Below are 19,029 nucleotides of genomic sequence, written 5' to 3'. Positions count from 1 at the left end.
CGCGGTCGTTATCTTTTCTTTTTGAAAGTCGGTCGTTATCACATGATAATGCCCTCCGGCGAACGGAAGACCGTGATAGTGCAACGTCACCTGCCACACACACAAGAAATGAAGAAAAACTAATTGGACGCGAATCAGCGGTCGCTGTCCGCGGCACGACACCAATGCCAGCTAGCCAGGGCATTAACTACTGAAAAATCAATAAATTGTACCCAAAATAAGCGGTGGGAAGAGCGGGAAAAAAGTACAATATTCGCCTCGATGTAATCAAAGGCCACCTCGAATTATTAATACCGTACGGTAATCCCTATCTTTTAAGGCCTCCTTTGGTTTAGAGGAATTTCATAAAAAATCTGGAGGATAGGATTCTTATAAGATTTTTTCCTTTAGAGCTCTTTGATTCATAGGAATGGATTTCTATTCCTACATAGGATTGGTTCCTATCCTCCATATTTCATAAGAAAATAAAAAAAAGCCTAGACTCAATAAAAAAATTTCTTTGGTGTCAACCAAATGTCATCTTGTTTCCTATTTCTACTCATAGGATTTGAGATACATGTCATCTCATTTCCTATAAAATTCCTATTCCTATGATAATCCTATCCTATAAACCAAAAAGGCCTAAATAAAAATGCACCATACTCCGTACCTGCCTTTCCTTCACCTACCTCTTTCCTCCCACCTTCCTTTCTTCCAGTCTACTCCTCCTCCTCTCCACCAAATCACGAAATCCAGCGCAGATTTGCGCCGAGGGAGCGCGTCGACGACGCGTCCATGGCCGCCGCCGCGTTCTCCATCAGGTTCGTGTGGAGGCGCCGCGCCATCTCGTCGGTATCATGGCGGTCGTGCTTGCGTTTTTTTTTTTTTTTTCGTTTCTGATCTCCGTCTGTGATCTGTCCGTCCGAAGGGATTACGCGGCGAGCATGAGGTGCAAGACAGGGGCGGAGGGGCTGCTTCTCTTGGGAATCGAGGATCTCCCGCCTCTCAGGGCGCCGAGGTGCCGGTGGTGGGCGGACGAACTCGCCTCCGCCGTGGCTGCCGCAGCTGGGGCGGCGTCCCCGAGGAGGGCGCCAGGGAAGGCGAAGCCGACGAAGAAGCGGTCCATCTCCGACCTCTTCGCCGCGGCGCCCCCCTTGGCCGCGCCCCCCGCCGGTGATGCCGGATGCAAAGAGCAAACGGAGGTGGACGACGACGAGGCGCTGTGCGCGATCGCGAGGCGGGCCAAGGAGGAGAAGAAACGGAAGAGAAAGCTGCAAGAAGAGGAGGCGGGGCAGAAGGAGGAGACGGCGGCAGTTGCTGCCGCGCCGGAGAGCAGCGGAGGCCGGGAGCCCAAGGGGAATTTCGCTGCCAGCAAGGTACGTGGTCCAGCCCAACCCAAGTTTTCTCTGTCTGCCAATGCAATGATATCTGCCTGCCACGTATTTTTACCCTTTTTATCTCGTAAGAATTGATGGAACGATTGGTTCCGGTCTTGATTGACTTGCTCAGGATGGTTAGATGCTTGCTAGCTCCATATACGTAATTAGATTTTGGTTGTCTTACTGCCATGTTATTAGTAGTATTAGCAGCTAATGTGATTGTTATTTGTCGATACATATTGTGGGGGCAATTAGTTATGGCTGGTTCTATATGGGATATTGTATGTTAGATGTGCCGATCCCAGTTCCTAATCTATTCTGAACCAGGCCTAGCTAGTTCGTCTAGAAGATTGTGTGGTTACTCGATAATGGCTGCTTGCAGGTGCACGTCGATTTTCTGGCCAAAACCTTTAAGCGGCTTGTGCTAACTGCTAACGTTAGAACGATCAGTGTGTTTTCTTTCTTGGTACATTTGCTAGCACTTTTTTACTATCTATAGGCGAAAATCTTGTTATTTCATGCGTAATTGTGGACTTTGATCGATCAGTCCAAGTCGGGGAATGGGACATAATTCTTGTGACCATTTGTGCAAATCTTGGACGAACTTGATGACGTTGATAGCTGCTCATGCAGTGACTTAGGACCAATATCATCATTAAGAATCCGATAGATTATATGATGACCACCAATAATCGAACCGCTAGTGGTAGTGCACTCTAGACCGGCTAGCTGGTACTGCACAGCATATGTACCATATCTTAGAGCATCTACGGCAGGACCTCTCAAACTCGCCTCATACACCCGGCGGGCCGCACGGTCATTGTCTAGTCACGTTTTTTGTCCCAGACGGGCTTCATAAAAGGGCCTCAAACGCCCGGGCTGACCGTCACTCCATATCCAGCTCAAATATGGGGCAATATGGGACGTTCGGGAACGCCCATCACGTTGGTCTGACGGCCTGACGGCGGGGTCTCACGTGGAAACGCCAGGAAACCCGACGGTCTGACGAATGCCGCGTCCGTCGCCGCGCACACCGCGTGGAGCTGCTCCGGCTCGCCACCCAAGACCAAATCCGGCTATTTAAGTCGGCCGGCGTCTCGAAACCCTAACCAATCCACCTCCCCCCTCTTCGCCGCCGCCAGTCCGAGCTCATCCACCTCCTCCCTCTCCCGCTCCGGCGCTCTGCCCCCGGTCCGACCCTCCGCCCACGCTCTAGCACTCTGCCATGGTTCGGAGCAAGATCACCTACTACGCCATGCTGACGCCGGAGCGCCGCGCCGAGATCCAGCAAGAGATCCAGGCAAGGCAAGCCGCGCGCGCCGCCGGCATCGCTGCCGGGGAAGAGGAGGAGATGGCTCTGATGGAGGTGGAGGAGGCGGAGTAGCAGGAGCCGGAGCAGACGAAGCAGCAGCTGTCGGGCTTCAACATGGAGCAGGCGGAGCTGGAGTTCGCCGACGCCAGGAGATGGCGGACCAAAAAGCCATCCTGGAGTCCATCCAGGATGAGGCCTATGTGGAGGCCAACCAGATGTTCCTTCGGCGGGAGTATGTAGAGTCCGACACGCTCTTCGCCGAACTTGACGCGGAGATAGAGGCAGAGTAGGCCGGAGCGGACCAGCCGGAGCTGAAGCTGCCGACCATGCTGCCGGAGCTCGGCACGGAGATCGTTGACATCTCCGACGACGAATAGGTCAATGCCCACGGACGCGTCCGGGCATGTCCGCGAGCGTTTGACGGTCCGGATTTGCCAAGTCCGGCTGTAGATGCTATAGTACATACATGGCGTGTCGTGTTGCCTTCTGAGACACCATGCACGATGAGTTGTGAGAGGTGCCTAGTTGGTGTCCCTCCTGCAGATTTCAGTCTGGTCCGGACCCATACACGAGACTTTATCATAGACGTGGAGCAGGCATTTACTTCATTGATATCTTTTGCATTTCTATTGGATAAGGGGCCTTCATCATTACTTATCTCATACTTTTATTCGCCTCTATCGACCTGTCTTATTGTTCAACAATTCATGATGTATGTATGCTAATGATAGCTGTTCTTAATACAACCGCTAGACATGCATACAAGCAGTACTTCGAAAAGGGTGGTGGTTCTTAATATGCATGTTGCGGTCAGACTGCTGTCACCGTATGTTTGACATGATCCATAATATGCTGTCCAGTAATTAACTAGTAAATTGGATTAACATTATAGAAATTCAATAGGATACTCTTTTGAAAGAATCTAATACTGACCTAACCCTAATTACTGAGAAGTACTTCCTCTTTATTTGAACTGCAAAAACGTTTTATGTTTAGATATAGAGGGAGTAGATAAAAGTAAACGACAATATTCTTCTCTGTCTTATTGAGAGGAATCGGCTCCTTTATATAGTAGACATAGACAAGACTTGACCAACAAGTCAGTAAATCTATTCAAGGTACCCTCTCTAAACTGACCGAATTCTTTCCTAACAAAGTTGCTTAAGTAAGGGATAAGACTCCACGTTTGATGGGCTGGTTCACATAACATCTCTCCCTTCCTTGGGAAACAACTTGTTCGTTGTAGGCTATGAATCACCGATATGATGATACGGGATAAGACAATTTTTAGAAACAACAATACGGCATTACGGCGAGTATATAAAAATAATTAATAAAATGACACGTATAAAGAGTGAGAGATATCAAAATACTGCCCATTGGTTGCTGATCGCCTCCGTGACTCTTTTCAAGTCCTGATTGATCATCAAGCTCCTCGACTCCTCATGGTGTATGCAAAATAGAAAAATACTCCCTCTATAAAGAAATACTCCTTCTGTACCGAAATAGTTGTCGCTGGAGTAGCTGAACTTTAGCTACTCCAGCGACAACTATTTTGGTACAGAGGGAGTATAAGATTGTTTAGATCACTACTTTAGTGATCTAAACGCTCTTATATTTCTTTACGGAGAGAGTACATCATATGGTATTAGACTTTGTCAATTTCGTATTTCCCTCCGTAGCAGTACCACCAAGTGAAGATTGGCTTGCTGCCATGCCACTCCCAGTAGATGCCATGTCGTATTTCCCTCCCTAGCAGTAGACAAAAGAGCAACATCAACAAGCAATATACAATACACTAGACAGTAGGCATCAGCAACATCAGCAAGCAATGCTTCAACAACAACAAGACAGTAGGCATAGCTTATCAAGATAAATGGAGGTATATATGTGTGCAAGTTTGCTTCCCCAACCTAACTATGTTCAAAGGAACATCCGAACTAGCATTTTATCTAATGAGAAAACACAAGTACAAGTAATTAGACACATGCACCATAGCATAAGCCAGCAGCCAAGCACACAGGAGACAAGACACATCAAGCAGCCAAACACGAGTGCGACTGAATCATACTACCTCACTGTTGATGGCGTTGGGCAGCGATGGCGAAAAGACTCGAGTCACTCGAGGCGGCGGCATGACGAGTCGACAAGGATGAGAGGCGATTCCAGGCGGCGGCGGAGATGGCGGCGCGAGCCACTCCAGGCGGCATAGATGGCAGTGGTGCTCTTGAGTCTCCCTTGATCCCCAATCCCTGCTGCAGCCAAACAGAGTGCGAGAGAGGAAGGTTAGGGTTAGTGGTCGTGGGTTATCTGGCCTTGCTCTGGGTTGTGTCTCTCGCTCACCGTGTCATGAGCGTGTCACCAACAACATCGGCATTTTACCTTTTTCTTTTTAAATCATCCTCGATGAAGAAGAGCCGCGTGCACCGGTGACCCCGAACATAAATCTCGTCGCAGTTGAAGCAAAATTCCTGACATGTAGAGTGAGGCGCCGAACCTGCTGTGGCGGGGTTGGCTATGGAGTGGTCGACGACAGAATAATTGCTAGTGTCGTTGGTGGGGAAGGTATTGTAGTTGCGTTGACCGCATAAAGATCGTTGGGGCGCAAGGGCTCTATAGGACCAGAAGGCTGGTGTGGTGATGTTGTTGGAGGGAAATGCCCCTGCTCATAGGCCTTGGCGAAGGAGATGGCAGTGTGAAGGTTAGATGGCCGCTGAAGCTCGACTTCAGTGCAAAGACCATCGAGCAGCCCTATTGCCCTATTGTGCACATAAACCGTTGCTGGGACGGTGTAAATGGCTCATTGTTGTGGGACATGGGCGCTAAAAACCTGCTGGTGTAGTAAGCAACCGAGGAGGCGAAAGTTAGACGTGCCAACTCGCCAAAGGGATTGGTGCGGAGTGACGGCCCAAACTGAATGTGCCAAGCTTCCTTGAACTGCTCCCATGTTGGCATGCTGAAATCGCACTCTAGTTGTAATTAAGTACCAAAAAAACTGAACGCCATTGGTGAGGTGGTAGGCTGCAGTCCATACCTTTTCAGCCTCGTCTATGCGCTGTCCACGAAAAAACTGCTCGCACCTATTGAGCCAACCAAGAGGATCGACATCACCGTCATACGTCCGAAAGTCAAGTTTGCGGAAGCGAGACCTGATCTTAGGTGATTGTTGGTAAGGGCATCTCCAGCCGCGCTCCCAACAGGCCCTCCCCAGGCGATTTTGCCGCGCCGTCGTAAAAAAACCGGCCCAATCACGCCCCCAGAAGCCCGTTTTCGCCGGCTCGGGCCAAAACTGGTGCCGGCGGACCCAGGCCGAACCCGGCGCCCTGGGGGGCGCTTGGGGAGCCGGCACAAACGAAAAAGGCGTGTGGGCCCGCCCTGGCGGCGACCCGAGGGCCTTTTCCCGCCGCTTCTTTACGCTTTTCCCTCGCATCTCTTCCGCTTGCTCGCCTTCCTCCCACCAAACCCCCTCCAGCTCGCCTTCCAGTCGTCGCCATGCCGCCGAAGAAGTACGCCATGCCACGCGCGGCGGCAACCACGACTGGCATCATGGCCCAGCCGAAGCAGAGGAAGCCGAGGGCGCCGCCATCGAAGCCACCAGGCATGTCGAGCGCCGAGTGGAGGGTGGAAGTTCAGCGACGCGACACAGTCACCACCGACCGGCGGAACAGGGCCATTGCCAAGAAGGCCCGCGACAACGCGGCGCGTGCGGCGGCGTCTTCCTCATCGGTCGACCACGCGGGGATGATGAATCCACCCGTCGTCAGCCACGCCCAGTACGCGCCCTGGGGACAGCAAGACGTCGGATCTCCATGGGGATCGTCGTCGCCTGGCTACGCCGACGGCGACGTGCACGGGGGGGGGGGTCAACCCAAACGTGACCTTCCCCCATGGCCACCCCGCGACGCGCACACCCTCGCCCGCCTTCGTCGGCGTGCTGTACCCTCCATACAACTACTCGCCACCCGCCGCCTACGCGTCCACACCGACGCCCCATCTCCGCCGTGGACCGCTGCCCTTCGCGCACCTCGGCGACACCGACGACACAGGAGCCGACATGGACGACATCATCGCGACAGGATCGACCGCGGCCGCCGCGTCTCCCGGGTTCGCCACCCAGGACGAGGTAGTGGATCTCAGCGGCGACATGGAGGCCGAGCTCGGCTACGTCTACGGCGAGGACGCGCACGAAGCGCAGGAACCCGAGGAGGAGGAGGAGGACGAGGAGGAGGAGGACGAGGAGGAGCCGGCTCCTGTTTTGACGAAGGGGCGCCAGAAGAAGAAGAAGCGGGCGGCTAGGTCAGGCGAACCGCGCATCAAGTGGACGTCCAAGGAGGAGGAATACCTCGCCGAAGCATGGAAAGTCGTCTGCCGGATTTATGGCGTCTTTTAAGAGCGGGAACGACCAAGTTTAAATTTCTCGCATCCTGGGGCCGGCGCTTGGGGGCGTGACTGGGAGCTAGGTCGCCCCCAGGGGCCGAACTAGCGCCGGCACGCCCCCAGGCCGCTCTATTTAGGCGCCCTGGGGGGCCGAACGGCTGGAGATACCCTAAGGATGGAAGGGAGGTGATGGGCGGGATGCATCATCCATAGATGGCCTGGGGGAGGGGGGGTGGGGTGCGGCTATAGTGCTATATGAAATCCCACCCCGGTTGGCAGGTGGAGGCACAAAAGTGGTAGAGGCGGTGCAAAATATGCGATTGCTGCTGCTGATGATGATCATAGGGTTGATGTTGTTGATGGTAGGGTTGCTATTTGGTAGGTGGGCAGCAAAATTGGGGCGGGATTTGGGCTATAGGGTGAGCGTACCAAGTGGCCCAGATTGATGTCAGGGGTAGTTGTGGCGAGTAAGGAGATGGCTGGAGGTGGTAAAAGGGTGTTGGCGCATGATGACAGTTGCGAGCGGTCGACACATGGTGCGAGGGGAAGTAGATGGTGGAATGAAGGAAAGTGAGCAGGTCGTGGGGGTTGGCAGGTCCACAGTCGAGGCGGTGATGATTCCCTCGCTAGTTAAGGTGACACCGAAGGTGCTGTGGTTGAGGGGAAGCACCAGGGGCGCCTCGTCGCTGGGGAGAAGTGCTTGCAATGCAGAGGTTGCGTCATAGGCGGTTGCTGCAACCGTGTAATCTCACGGTGGGGGTAAGGCATGTAGCCGTTGCTCAAGTGTTGCACTAGCCCGACGAGGAGCGTATGGCCATTTGCTCATTGGCATGTGAAAGCCGCCAATTGCTTCATGATGATCTTCATCTACTCCATAGATAGCTCTGATACCAAAGTGGAAGAATCTGCTGACCTAATCCTAATTATTGAAAAGTATATAAAAGCAAACGATAATATTCTTCTTTGCTTTATGAAGAGGGTCGGCCCCTATATATAGTAGACAAGACTTGACCAACTAGCCCGTAAATCTATTCAAACTCTAATATGATCTCTAAACTGACTGGACTCCTTCCTAACAAAGATCTTTAATCAACTAAGACTCCAAGTAAGGCATAAGACTCCATGTTTGATGGACTGGCCCATGTAACATCTTTAGGGTAGGTGGCGAACCTACCCACCTAATAAGTTAACTAAGTTTGGAGCGTGTGTGTGAACACTAACTTTCTCTTCACACTATAAGATGTTTTGCTTATTTTAATATGGATTGCATGGACTAAAATGACTGAACAAGCTCACTAAAACGTGTATATATACATTTGATTCATAAAAAAGTTACTCCCTCTGATCCATTTTAATTGTTACTGAAACGGATGTATGTAAACATATTTTAATGCTAAATATATCCATTTGAGCGACAACCATAGTTACCGGATTCACTATGAGAGGCCTCGAATTCCGTTCTAGATCGAGCGACCCAAATTGGAGTACAAATTCGGTCGGTTCAATCGAAAATTGGTGCCCGATTCGCCAAACCCTAATCGGTCAATTTTTCTCCTCATGCGTCTCCTCCATCCCTCCTCATTCGTCTCCATCCGCCAGAGCACGAGCGCAACGGGAGAGATCAGACAGGGAGAGGGGAAGCATATTACTGGAGAGACGTGCTAGAATAAGAACAGATGAGAGATGCGTGCCTGAAGCCCCGAGGCGTGTGTGGCCGTTGGGATAGCTAGGAAGTCTCGACCTGAAGCCGGCATATTAGGTCGTAATTGCCGGGTTCGCGAACCCCTTCTACGATTCGCGAATCGGAGATGTGTACCCCAGCCCCGTCGAATCCGATTCGGTAAATATACCGAATTTTGAATGACAAATTTGAATTGCGAATCAGGTAACTATGGCGACAATTAATATGGATCGAAGGAAGCAAAACATCTTATATTTGTGATAGGGGAGTAGCATTTTGCATTGGAAAACGATCTAAAACATCCGGCTGATTTCTCCAGAATTCAGCCGTGTCGCCCGGCCACCACGCGTCCTCGTGGGCCATGTCACGCGCCCGCAGTCCCTTATCTCTAGCGCGTGACTCGTTCTTTTTACCCCTACCAGCGATGGAGCGAGATCCCCTTTCTCTTCATCCTCTCCTACCTCCGTCTCGACGCAACATCCGTCCACTACTTCGCCATTGCCCTCGTCGGAGCAAGCTGCCCCACATCTCCACCATCATCCCTCGTCAGAACAAGCTGCCTGCAGCACCCGGCTGCGACCTGCAGGCTGCAGCACCCCGTGTCGACCTGCAGTTCCGGGCACGGCCTTGCTGTTGCTGGTGTTGAGAAGCGTGACGATCCTGCCGGTGAGCGCCCGGTGCAGCATCGTCGGCGCCGCGGGAGCAGCCGGTGTTGCGGGGAGGTCCGCGTCCGAGGGGATTATCCCTGAAGCTATTGGGAGCACCGCCGGAGTTGCAATGGAAGTCTCGGTGTTGGGAGCACTGCCGGAGTTGCGCTATTGGGTGCACTACCGGAGTTGCAATGGAAGTCGCCGGTGCTGCCACAGTGACTGCGGCGAGTGGCCGATGGTGGTGCTAAAACTCCGGTGATGTTGTGTTGAAGCTGTTGGGAGCGCTGCTGGTGTTGCAATGGAGCAACGCCGGACCGTCGGAAGCATAGCCGACGCTGCAATGGAGCTTCGCCGGACGTCGCCGGGGCTGCAATGGAGCTTTACCCGATGTCGTCGACGCTGCGTTGGAGCTATGGTCGCGCCGTGCCGTGCTGCAGAGGAGCTGGCATGCCGTTGCGTCAAAGATGGTCTTCTGTCGTGGAGTTGCTGCATCGAACGGCCCCATAGCGTTGATCCGACGGCTGGGCGGGCGGATGATTTCATCATCCGACTGATTCGTAGCACGGCCCTTTTGCATTGCCAATGTATTGTATAATACTCCATGGAGACGTACACACTATGTGGGCCACATCTCATCATGACCTCATTCAATTGAGATCTTCAATTTAGTATTCAGTACACGATTTTTACTGGGCTTTGTGGTGGGATCTTTTGATGGGTGGGTCCTATTGGCAAGTGCCTGGGTAGCATGGGTCTTGGTTGGCAAGAAGCAAGCGTTGACCACGGCACGCAGCTAAATTTCGGGTGTTGACCTAAATTTTGTGTTTTGATCATTTTTCGAAACCTATTCGAGATTTGACTTTAGTTTGAATTTTTTTCGAGATTTGACCCTTTTGCTACCGTCAGGGACCATGACGGTAGAGTATAACAGTCTACCGCCAAGGTCCCTGGCGGTAGGGTTGCATGCCCTACCGCCAAAAACCTCCTAAGTATTAAATACAATGTGTGCTCGTGCCTACCGCCAAGCACCTTGGCGGTAGGGTTGTGCAGGCTACCGCCAGCCCGGTTGGCGATAGCGATGTTTCCTATCGCCAAAGTCCCTGGCGGTAGGCTGTTAAACCTTACCGCCATGGACTCTGGCGGTAGCAAAAGGGTCAAATCTTGAATTTTTTTCAAACTAGGGTCAAATCTCGAATAGGTTTCAGAAAAGGGTCAAAACATGAAAATTTGCCACGCTTAGCACCAACACAATACACGTGGCCAATAGGATAACTCCCCCACGTACGTGTACTCATTAGAAGCTGCCCCCCAATCACACGGTCAGAGAAAACCCACCCAATCACTTAAATAATTTCACAACTTTCAAAAGAGAAAACTAGCACATAAAAAAAAACATGTGCAACCTCAGGAACATAAGCGACGCAGTGAAGTGCGCACTTCCCTTCTAGCAGCGCTAAGTGCCGGCCGACCGGCTCTAGGGTTCGGCTGGTTGCATGCAGACCATCAGACTGGGTCCCATAATCGTCCGATCTCCTACCCCATGTCATCCTATTTTCTTTCCCCACCGATTCGTCCTGAATCATAGGGAGGCCTGTGCCAGTTTTTCTTCTCATCCTCCTTCTGTGTTGCTCGCCGTATCCACCTCGCACACTCCCGCAACTCGCCGCAGCTGCTGCTGCCCTCTAGTCATCGTGTGCAACTAAATCCGCAGGTAGGACCACCGCTCCCACATCTGGTGACGATTGCAGCACATTTTTCAAGGGTTGCAAAAGCTTTTGCTGCCATGGTTGCAACTGTGCTACCGGTTGGTTCCAGCACGCGATCACCGCAATAGCAGCGGCGCTGGTGTGGTGGCAGCAAAAATCTCACCTGTTCCAGCTTTCCAAACGACGATTCCATCTCACTGCAGTCGCAGGTTATAAATCCCACGGTCACGAGTTCCCAGCTCACCCGCGATCACCGTTTGTGCCGGTTGAAGCTTCACCCGTTGCCGGTTGTAGCTTCTCTCCTGCCGGTTGCAGCTATTTTGCGGTTGCATAGTGCCCCACCACCAGCTCCCCCGTCTTCAGTTGAAGCTTTTTATTTCATAGGTTGTAGCTTTCTAGGCCGCCGGTCGTAGCATTTGGCGTTGTTGTTTGCAGCGTGTAGCGCAAGGATGTGACTGGCGCAATTCCTGGCCGGTCGGCCTGTGAGAATTGTTTTGCTTCTAGTACTCTCTACTCTGTAAGGTTGAATTGGATCATATATATTCATTTATTACATCAACAAAGAAGTTTAATTGGTCGATCTGTCAATAGATGTCATTAAGTATATAAGGATAATTGTGAAAAGATTGTTTTTTGATTGGTACATTGAGGACGAGTACACATCATTGTGACAACCATGTGGTCCTTTTTGTCGAAAAAAAATTAACTACACAGCTTAATGAGTGCACGACTATATTTTTCTCAAAAAAACATGATTTTTTAGTCATGGTCGTTTGATAAAAAAAAGTTCAAGGAATAGGTTCATTACACGAATACTCATTTTGTATGCATTTGAGGGACTTGGAAATATATATGTCTGTAGTTTAAGTTGATTTTTCATTCTAAGATAGCTCTACCTCTATAGAATATTCTAATGTATGGACTGCCCAAGCCATACAGAAAATGTTCTTCAAATTTGGGTGCAAGCTGGAGAAGAGAAAATAAGATAGATTGGATGGAAATATGAAGTCACGGTCAAGAGAACTCTTAACCAACTTCAATTTGGACTGTAGGATAATTGTATATCTATTTTTTCTTAAAATACAGATATGAATGTTCCATAATTAACCAGCATTCAGTCCCTGTCCGATCTAAATATTATTTTTATTTCTTTTATATCCTTTGGTATAAGTGGTTATTACACATATCTTCCTGAGTATAGTGCACATTTTACCTAATAATGTGATTTAAGCTGTATAACTACCATGGCTGTAAATATTTGCGCATAATATATAGTGGATTAGTCTACCAAGAGTTTTGCATTCCACCTGGTTATTACTTTTACCTTGCTGTGCGTGTGTGTTCTGTTGTCACATATTTAATGGCCAGGAGGGTGAGGATTAGATCTGAGGTACTCCCTCCGTTCGGAATTACTTGTCGTGGAAATGGATGTATTTAGATGTATTTTAGTTCTAGATACATCCGTTTCCAAGACAAGTAATTCCGAACGGAGGGAGTAGTAGTCATGGGTCATAGAAGCGGTATGCATTGGTGCAGGAAGCCCTCTCGCATCCGATGAACACCATCTTGGTGCTGCGGTCGGCATGCTTTTAGAGGTGCGGCTCCACAGTCTTCACATGCGTCATGCACCCAAATGCCTAGATGTGACACATTCTGGCTTACGCCTGTAGATGGCTTCATAGGGAGTCTAACTAAATTTGGATATAGCAAGAAAACCTTCTTCGGGGCGAACCATTCTACATCCAAAGTTCCAAACTCTCAGTCGGAATTAATGCTAACTAGGGACAAGTAAAGATAATACGTATCTGTCAAGCTGCTTCACCATAGGAAAGTGCCATCACTCTTCCTCAAGCTTGATGTAGCGAAGGCATTCGACTCCCTCGGATGGCCCTTGCTCATGGAAGTGCTAACGCGGCGTGGTTTCGGTGCCCGATGGCGTTCTTGGATCGCAGCGCTGCTGTCTTCGGCTTCGACTAGAGTGATGGTGAATGGACACCCCGGGGGTCGCATTTGGCACGTGCAGGGTTTGCGGCAAGGGGACCCCATCTACCCCATGCTTTTCATCCTGGCCATGGATGTTCTTACGGCCATGATTCGCAAAGTAGAGGCAAGGACTGCCGGAGTCCATGCAGGGCGTGGGCATCAAGCATCGGTTGTTCCTCTATGCCGACGACATGGTGATGTTTGCGCGGCCGGCTGTCCGGGACCTGGTGGTGAACTGGTGATCAAGGAGGTTTTCCATATATTCGGTGAAGCTTTGGGCCTAAAAGCGAACATGTCGAAGAGCTCCATCATCCCGATTAGGTGCGATCTTGAGCTGGTAGACCGTGTCTGCTGTCCCTCCCTTGCATGGTGGCGGCGTTCCCATGCACATACCTATGGCGGGGCGCACGCGAGGCTAAGGCAGGACACTGCAAAGTGGCCTGGAGCACAGTCTGCAGACCAAAAGAACTGGGTGGATTGGGCATCCACAACTTGCGCTTGCTGAATGCGGCACTACGCGTGCGGTGGGCTTGGCTGGCGCGGACAGATCCCGACCGGCCCTGGCACGGCATGCAGGTTAGCTGACAAAGGAAGCCATGGGATTATTTGCGGCGTCTACCGTCTGTACCGTGGGGTCTGTACTGTGGGGAACGGCCGGTCTGCAATTTTTTGGATGGATCGATGGATTGAGGGTGCCTTGGCTGGCGAGCTCGCGCCGGATATCTGGGCGCTGTTCCGCCATTGGTGCGCGCTGGTTGCTCTGTGGACGGCCTCACGCGCAGCGCATGGACTGGGCACATAAAGGGGCAGTTCTCCACGCCCATGATCGGCCAATTCTGCGTCCTATGGGGGTCCATGCAGTGTCAGGCAGGTTCCATGACGGCATCTCCGGATCAGTTTCGCTGGATTTGGTGTGCCTCTGGATGCTATTCGGCGCGCATGGCATATCGCGCGTTCTTTCAGGGCCTGACGCACACGCCTGTTGCGGAGGAGATTTGGGCCTCACACGTGCCACCGGAGCTCAAATTCTTCGCGTGGATCGCAGTGAACAACAGATGCTGGACGTCCGATCGTCTTGCTTCCAGGGGCCTGCCGCATCAGCCGTGCTGCCCTCTGTGCCTTCAGGAGCCGGAATCGCTGGATCACCTTCTGGTGCAATGCTCTTTTTCGCGCGCTATCTGGTTCGAGGTGTACGCATGGTGCACTACGAGCGGCACACTCCTTCCCAGCACGATTTACTGGTAGCCTGGTGGACCAAGGCCAGTGCGGCGGCGAGGAAGGTGTTGAACTCTTTGTTCATACTCTTCATGCATAGGATTTGGAAGGAGCCTAATAGTAGGGAGGGTCTTCAACCCTCGGCTGCAGTTTCGGCGATTGTAGCTGGCATTGCGAGTGAATGGAGGTTGTGGCTACTGGTGTGGTGACAGAGGGACGGTGGAATAGTGGGTCGTCGCGAGTAGATAGCTCTGTAGAACACTGGTGGAGTGGGGTTGGCTTTGCCTCTGTTGCGGAGGTCTTGCAATTTTCGAACATCTTCTTCTCCTTCTTAATGATATGACACGCAATTCTCTTGCGCATTCCGGAAAAATAATATGTATCACGATCTGCCTGGACTCCGGAAGCGGGTGGCGGTGTAGCTCTCCGCCCACGCAGATACCCACATAACATCTGGCATCTTGAGTCCACTCGAGGAGGCATGTTTAACACTAGGTGGCATGAATTGGTGCATGTTGTCCTGGATTGAGTCTGAACGTCCACATATATTGTGTGTCGCTTCATGTTACGGATTGTGTCTGCTGTCTACATTTGAGCAATTTGTCCCTAGAATTTTTCGAGGACATCATTTCCAATGTGGGACCTGTGAGGTGTGCCTAAGATCTCAGTATGTGGTTCAGGTCGTGTAGCTTGACACTTATCCAAAAGAACGTAACCCTGTTTGCATCAAGCATGTATTCCTGTAGAAAGTGTTAGAGCCACATTAGGCATCCATCAGCACATATATGTATGCCTACGTAGGACTGTAACCCTGGTATAGTCTTAAAACTATTTTTCTCCTAAACATTGGTGATGATATACGAGACTGACATTAACAAGTGTATCTACAGAAGAACATAACCCTGTTTGCATCAAGCATGTATTCCTATAGAAAGTGTTAGAGGCACTTTAGGCATCCATCAGAAAATATATGTATGCCTACGTAGGACTGTAACCCTGGTATAATCTTAAAACTATTTTTCTCCTAAACATTGGTGGTGATATACGAGACTGACATTAACAAGTGTATCTACAGAAGAACATTTAAGATTTGTGAATTTTGCAGTGGGTGTAAAGTTTAAACGCATGGTCCATCACCCATATGCATACCTGCAACACCAATGTCATTTGTGTATAACACACTTGTGCTGAAATTTCTATGATTCAAAATTAATGAACATAATAAATTAAATATATGCAGCAACTTTTCCGTCTAGGGTATTCTGCTTTTCTGATGATTTTTTCAAATTGGTATACATCTGGTAGATCTGATTTGTGCTGTTCAGTTTTTTGTTTATTTTTTGTAATCACAGTTATATGTCTCTTATGGTTTCAAATAATGCTCTTCAATTCTGTAGGAAGCACTTGAAAGTCCAAACCTGTTTGATGGACTGGATACTCACTCATCACAGAAAACTGAGGCCTCACAACATCACAGAGAAGAGAGAGAAAAGATATCTGAGAGAAGGAAGCAAGGGAAGATCAATAATATAAATAAGAAGAAGGCTGGCACACAAAAGCACATGGACAGCAATAAAGCCAACAAAGTGGGGAAACCACGAGATCTGGAAAATTTTATCCCTAGGCATGGCATTTTAAAGTGCACAAAGCACACATCAGTGAAAATGGTCAAGGAGAAACGTGGCAATTCAGAAGGCAAGGGAGTAATAGAACTCTGCCGCAAATCAGTGAAACGTGTCAAATTCTCAGAAGCAGATGCTATACTTGAGCTACCAGAACGACAAAGTCTCTGCAAGATGTTTTCAGATGCTATGGCTTCTTCATCGTCCTCCTCATCATCATCGTCATTCACGTCTACCGAAGCAGACAAATGCATATCTGCAGAAAGTGGTAGTTCTCATATGCCCATGGAAGCTTTCACTAAGGCGAAAGAAGCAAATAAGAATTCAGATCATGAGGATTCTCCAGACAAATGCGTAACTGCAGAAAGTGGTACTTCTCATATTCCCATGGAAGCTTTCACTAAGGCGAAAGAAGCAAATAAGAATTCAGATCATGAGGATTCTCCAGACAAATGCATAACTGCAGAAAGTGGCACTTCTCATATTCCCATGGAAGCTTTCACTAAGACGAAAGAAGGAAATAAGAATTCAGATCACGAGGGTTCTCCTGAGCCTGGTAGCAGAGAGATGTCAACTCCTTTGATTGATTTGAATATGGCGTTATCAGAATCTACTGAATCGGACCAAAGTTATGATTCATATTCAGAGGTGCCAAATCTGGAGCATACACATGAGGAAACTTTAAGTTCTCATGTCCAATTGCTTCATGAGAGAGAAAACCGGATGAATTTTTCTGTTGTTTCACACAGACTGGAAAGTGAACAATCTAGTGCTGACTTGGAAAGAACAACGAATTCAAGTTCGGCGGGCACATTTTTGCATGGTGAGGCGATAAAAGTTTCTGATGTAGATGCTGCTGGTCCTCCATTGAGCTTAACTGAACTTGCTGAGACTCATCGTGGTTGCAGTAATATTTCAGTAAAAGATACTATGACTATGAGTACGTCCCCTTGTGCATTGCCAGATCATACATTTCAGGATTCATTTGGGCAGCACCAGAGTTGGTTTTCCACCAGCGGCAAATTTTCTTCCGGGCCATCTCATGAATCTAATGTGTCACACAGTAAGGAGTTAAATTTTCGTTCTCAGTTGAACGTGCCGAGTGAGAATGGACCTTCCACAGGACAGACAGTTCGTTTGATGGGTAAAGATCTTCCAGTTTGCACGACCAGAGCTGAATCGTTTTCCGAGACTGCGCGCAAGCATACAGGTACTTTCACCAATGACTACCTGAACGCAAATGTGTTCTTGCCACAACAAGGACGGCCTTTTCTCTCTTTACAAGCTCAGAATTTCCCCAATGATACAGTAAATTCTACCAGTATAACTCATGCTTCAACATATCATGCAAGCGCAAGTCAGGCACGGACTACACATGATTACAGCCACCCTTTCCCTGCAGCTAATGTACTTTCTGGAGATCAGTTGCCATATGAAAACAGGTTTGTTGATTTTTCAAACTCGCAGACCAATCAGCCTTTTTTATTGGGCTACCAACCTCCTCCCAATCATGGCAGTGCAGCATTCCAACAGAATTCCCCGTCGCGCCGTTATTATTCTGATCCTATCACTAGAACTGAACCACCCACAGCACCACCTTTGCCTACAACCAGACAGCATGGTGCACCATCTTCAGGTTTCCATGCCAATTTGCCTCAGCAACATGTTGTGCATTCAGCAAGCTCATCATTGGGTTTTACATTCAACTATCCAGGCCAGGTAGTTCAAGCAACTTCCAACAGCATAAGAGATCTGACCCTTTCGGCCAGAAATACAGACAACAGAATGGGGAGCGCTGTTCTTGGCAATTCCAATGCTTCGCCTAGTGTTCGCTATGTGCAGAAGAGATCAGGCCCAGTGAAGCTCACTCCTGGTGCGAAGCATGTACTGGTGCCAAGCGATTGCACAGGTGATGGCGATTCTGCGCCTGTGTACTCCTGTGTTTCGTTCAGAAGTAGGAACACAAATGCTGCATGTCCTCAGAACAAAGGAGCATGATACCCTTTGTGGAAGTTTTGCTTGGCTGCTGTTCCATGAATCTATAAAACATCGGTGCTGTTTTTATTCAATTTCATTCATTTAGTTGGAACCTTTTGAAAAATGTTTGTTACATTTTTTTCTGTTTGTGATAGTATTTCAAATGATTTGCTTCCTTCGTAATTATCTCCTCATCTAAACCTGAATCCATGGCTGGTGTGGCCTAAGACATGTACTCTGTTATATTTCTGTATTGTTACTCTTGGTCTGGAAGCGAAATAGAAAATGTTACCTACATTTTGTATTTGCAAGGTTCATTCTGAACAGAACAGGCCTGGAGCTCATTATATATTTTTGTCCTGAAAACCCGTCAATTCCAAGTTGTCTGTAAATAATAATTCTTTCGGAGAAGACAATGTTGTTTCTGATACTGTTTGTCTTATTCTGTGAAGTGAGAGTTACTGGCTCATTTTACACTTTGTAGAACACATGCGACACCCACTTGAAACAGGCTTCTGCCCCATTTTATAAAGCAGATCAAAATAAAATTGACATCCGAGGGTGTAGTGAAGATGCTGGCAACTAAGTCGAGCACGAACGCACGAGAAGCCACAACCAACAAGTACATGAGACCACTAACTAGGAACGAAAACCACAACTCCTTGGAAAACCACGGGACACGGTTACACCGCGCACACCAAATTATCGCCAGAGAGGGCCACCTGTCCTCTCGCTCAGGGATATGGAGCACCGATCCTGCTTACAGACAGCGAGGACCTAGAACGGTAACAACGATGCCACGTGTAAAAGGTAGGGCACCAATGATACTACCCATGCCACAAACGAAGAAGCTTCACGCAAGGATCCAAGCCTGAAGACGCCAGCGCACTGTGACCAGAAAGTAGCTGAGCTCCACGACGACACCCCCAAGAGGGTAACGACGCACAATGTCGTCGCCACCGAGACCGCAGAGACAAACTATGGTTTTTGCTCGGAGCCCTAGCGTGTGGAGGGAACCACATCGACACCCCCAAGAGGGAAATGACACCTGCAAGCATCGCCGCCGATGGTGCTATTACGTGGAGCTTTTGCTCCGAGTCTCACCCATGCCACACCGATGTACCAAGATTGCTAACCCATCTCGAGGG

At 49.5% G+C, this 19,029-nt stretch overlaps 1 protein-coding gene across 1 annotated transcript; it reads left to right on the top strand.

Moving 5' to 3' along the window:
- The first annotated feature begins 655 nt into the window (after positions 1 to 655).
- On the top strand, positions 656 to 18,178 carry LOC123060597 (uncharacterized). Its single transcript, XM_044483377.1, has 3 exons — positions 656 to 800; positions 908 to 1,355; positions 15,680 to 18,178. Exons 1-3 carry the CDS (start codon positions 775 to 777, stop codon positions 17,900 to 17,902), a joined length of 2,697 nt encoding a protein of 898 aa, XP_044339312.1. The 5' UTR covers positions 656 to 774; the 3' UTR covers positions 17,903 to 18,178.
- Positions 18,179 to 19,029: the final 851 nt, after the last annotated feature.

The sequence above is a fragment of the Triticum aestivum genome, chromosome 3A, assembly GCF_018294505.1.
Source record: "Triticum aestivum cultivar Chinese Spring chromosome 3A, IWGSC CS RefSeq v2.1, whole genome shotgun sequence".
Lineage (NCBI taxonomy): Eukaryota > Viridiplantae > Streptophyta > Magnoliopsida > Poales > Poaceae > Triticum > Triticum aestivum.
Note: the sequence above shows the minus strand (reverse complement) of the source record. Positions and strands in the feature narration are given on the sequence as shown.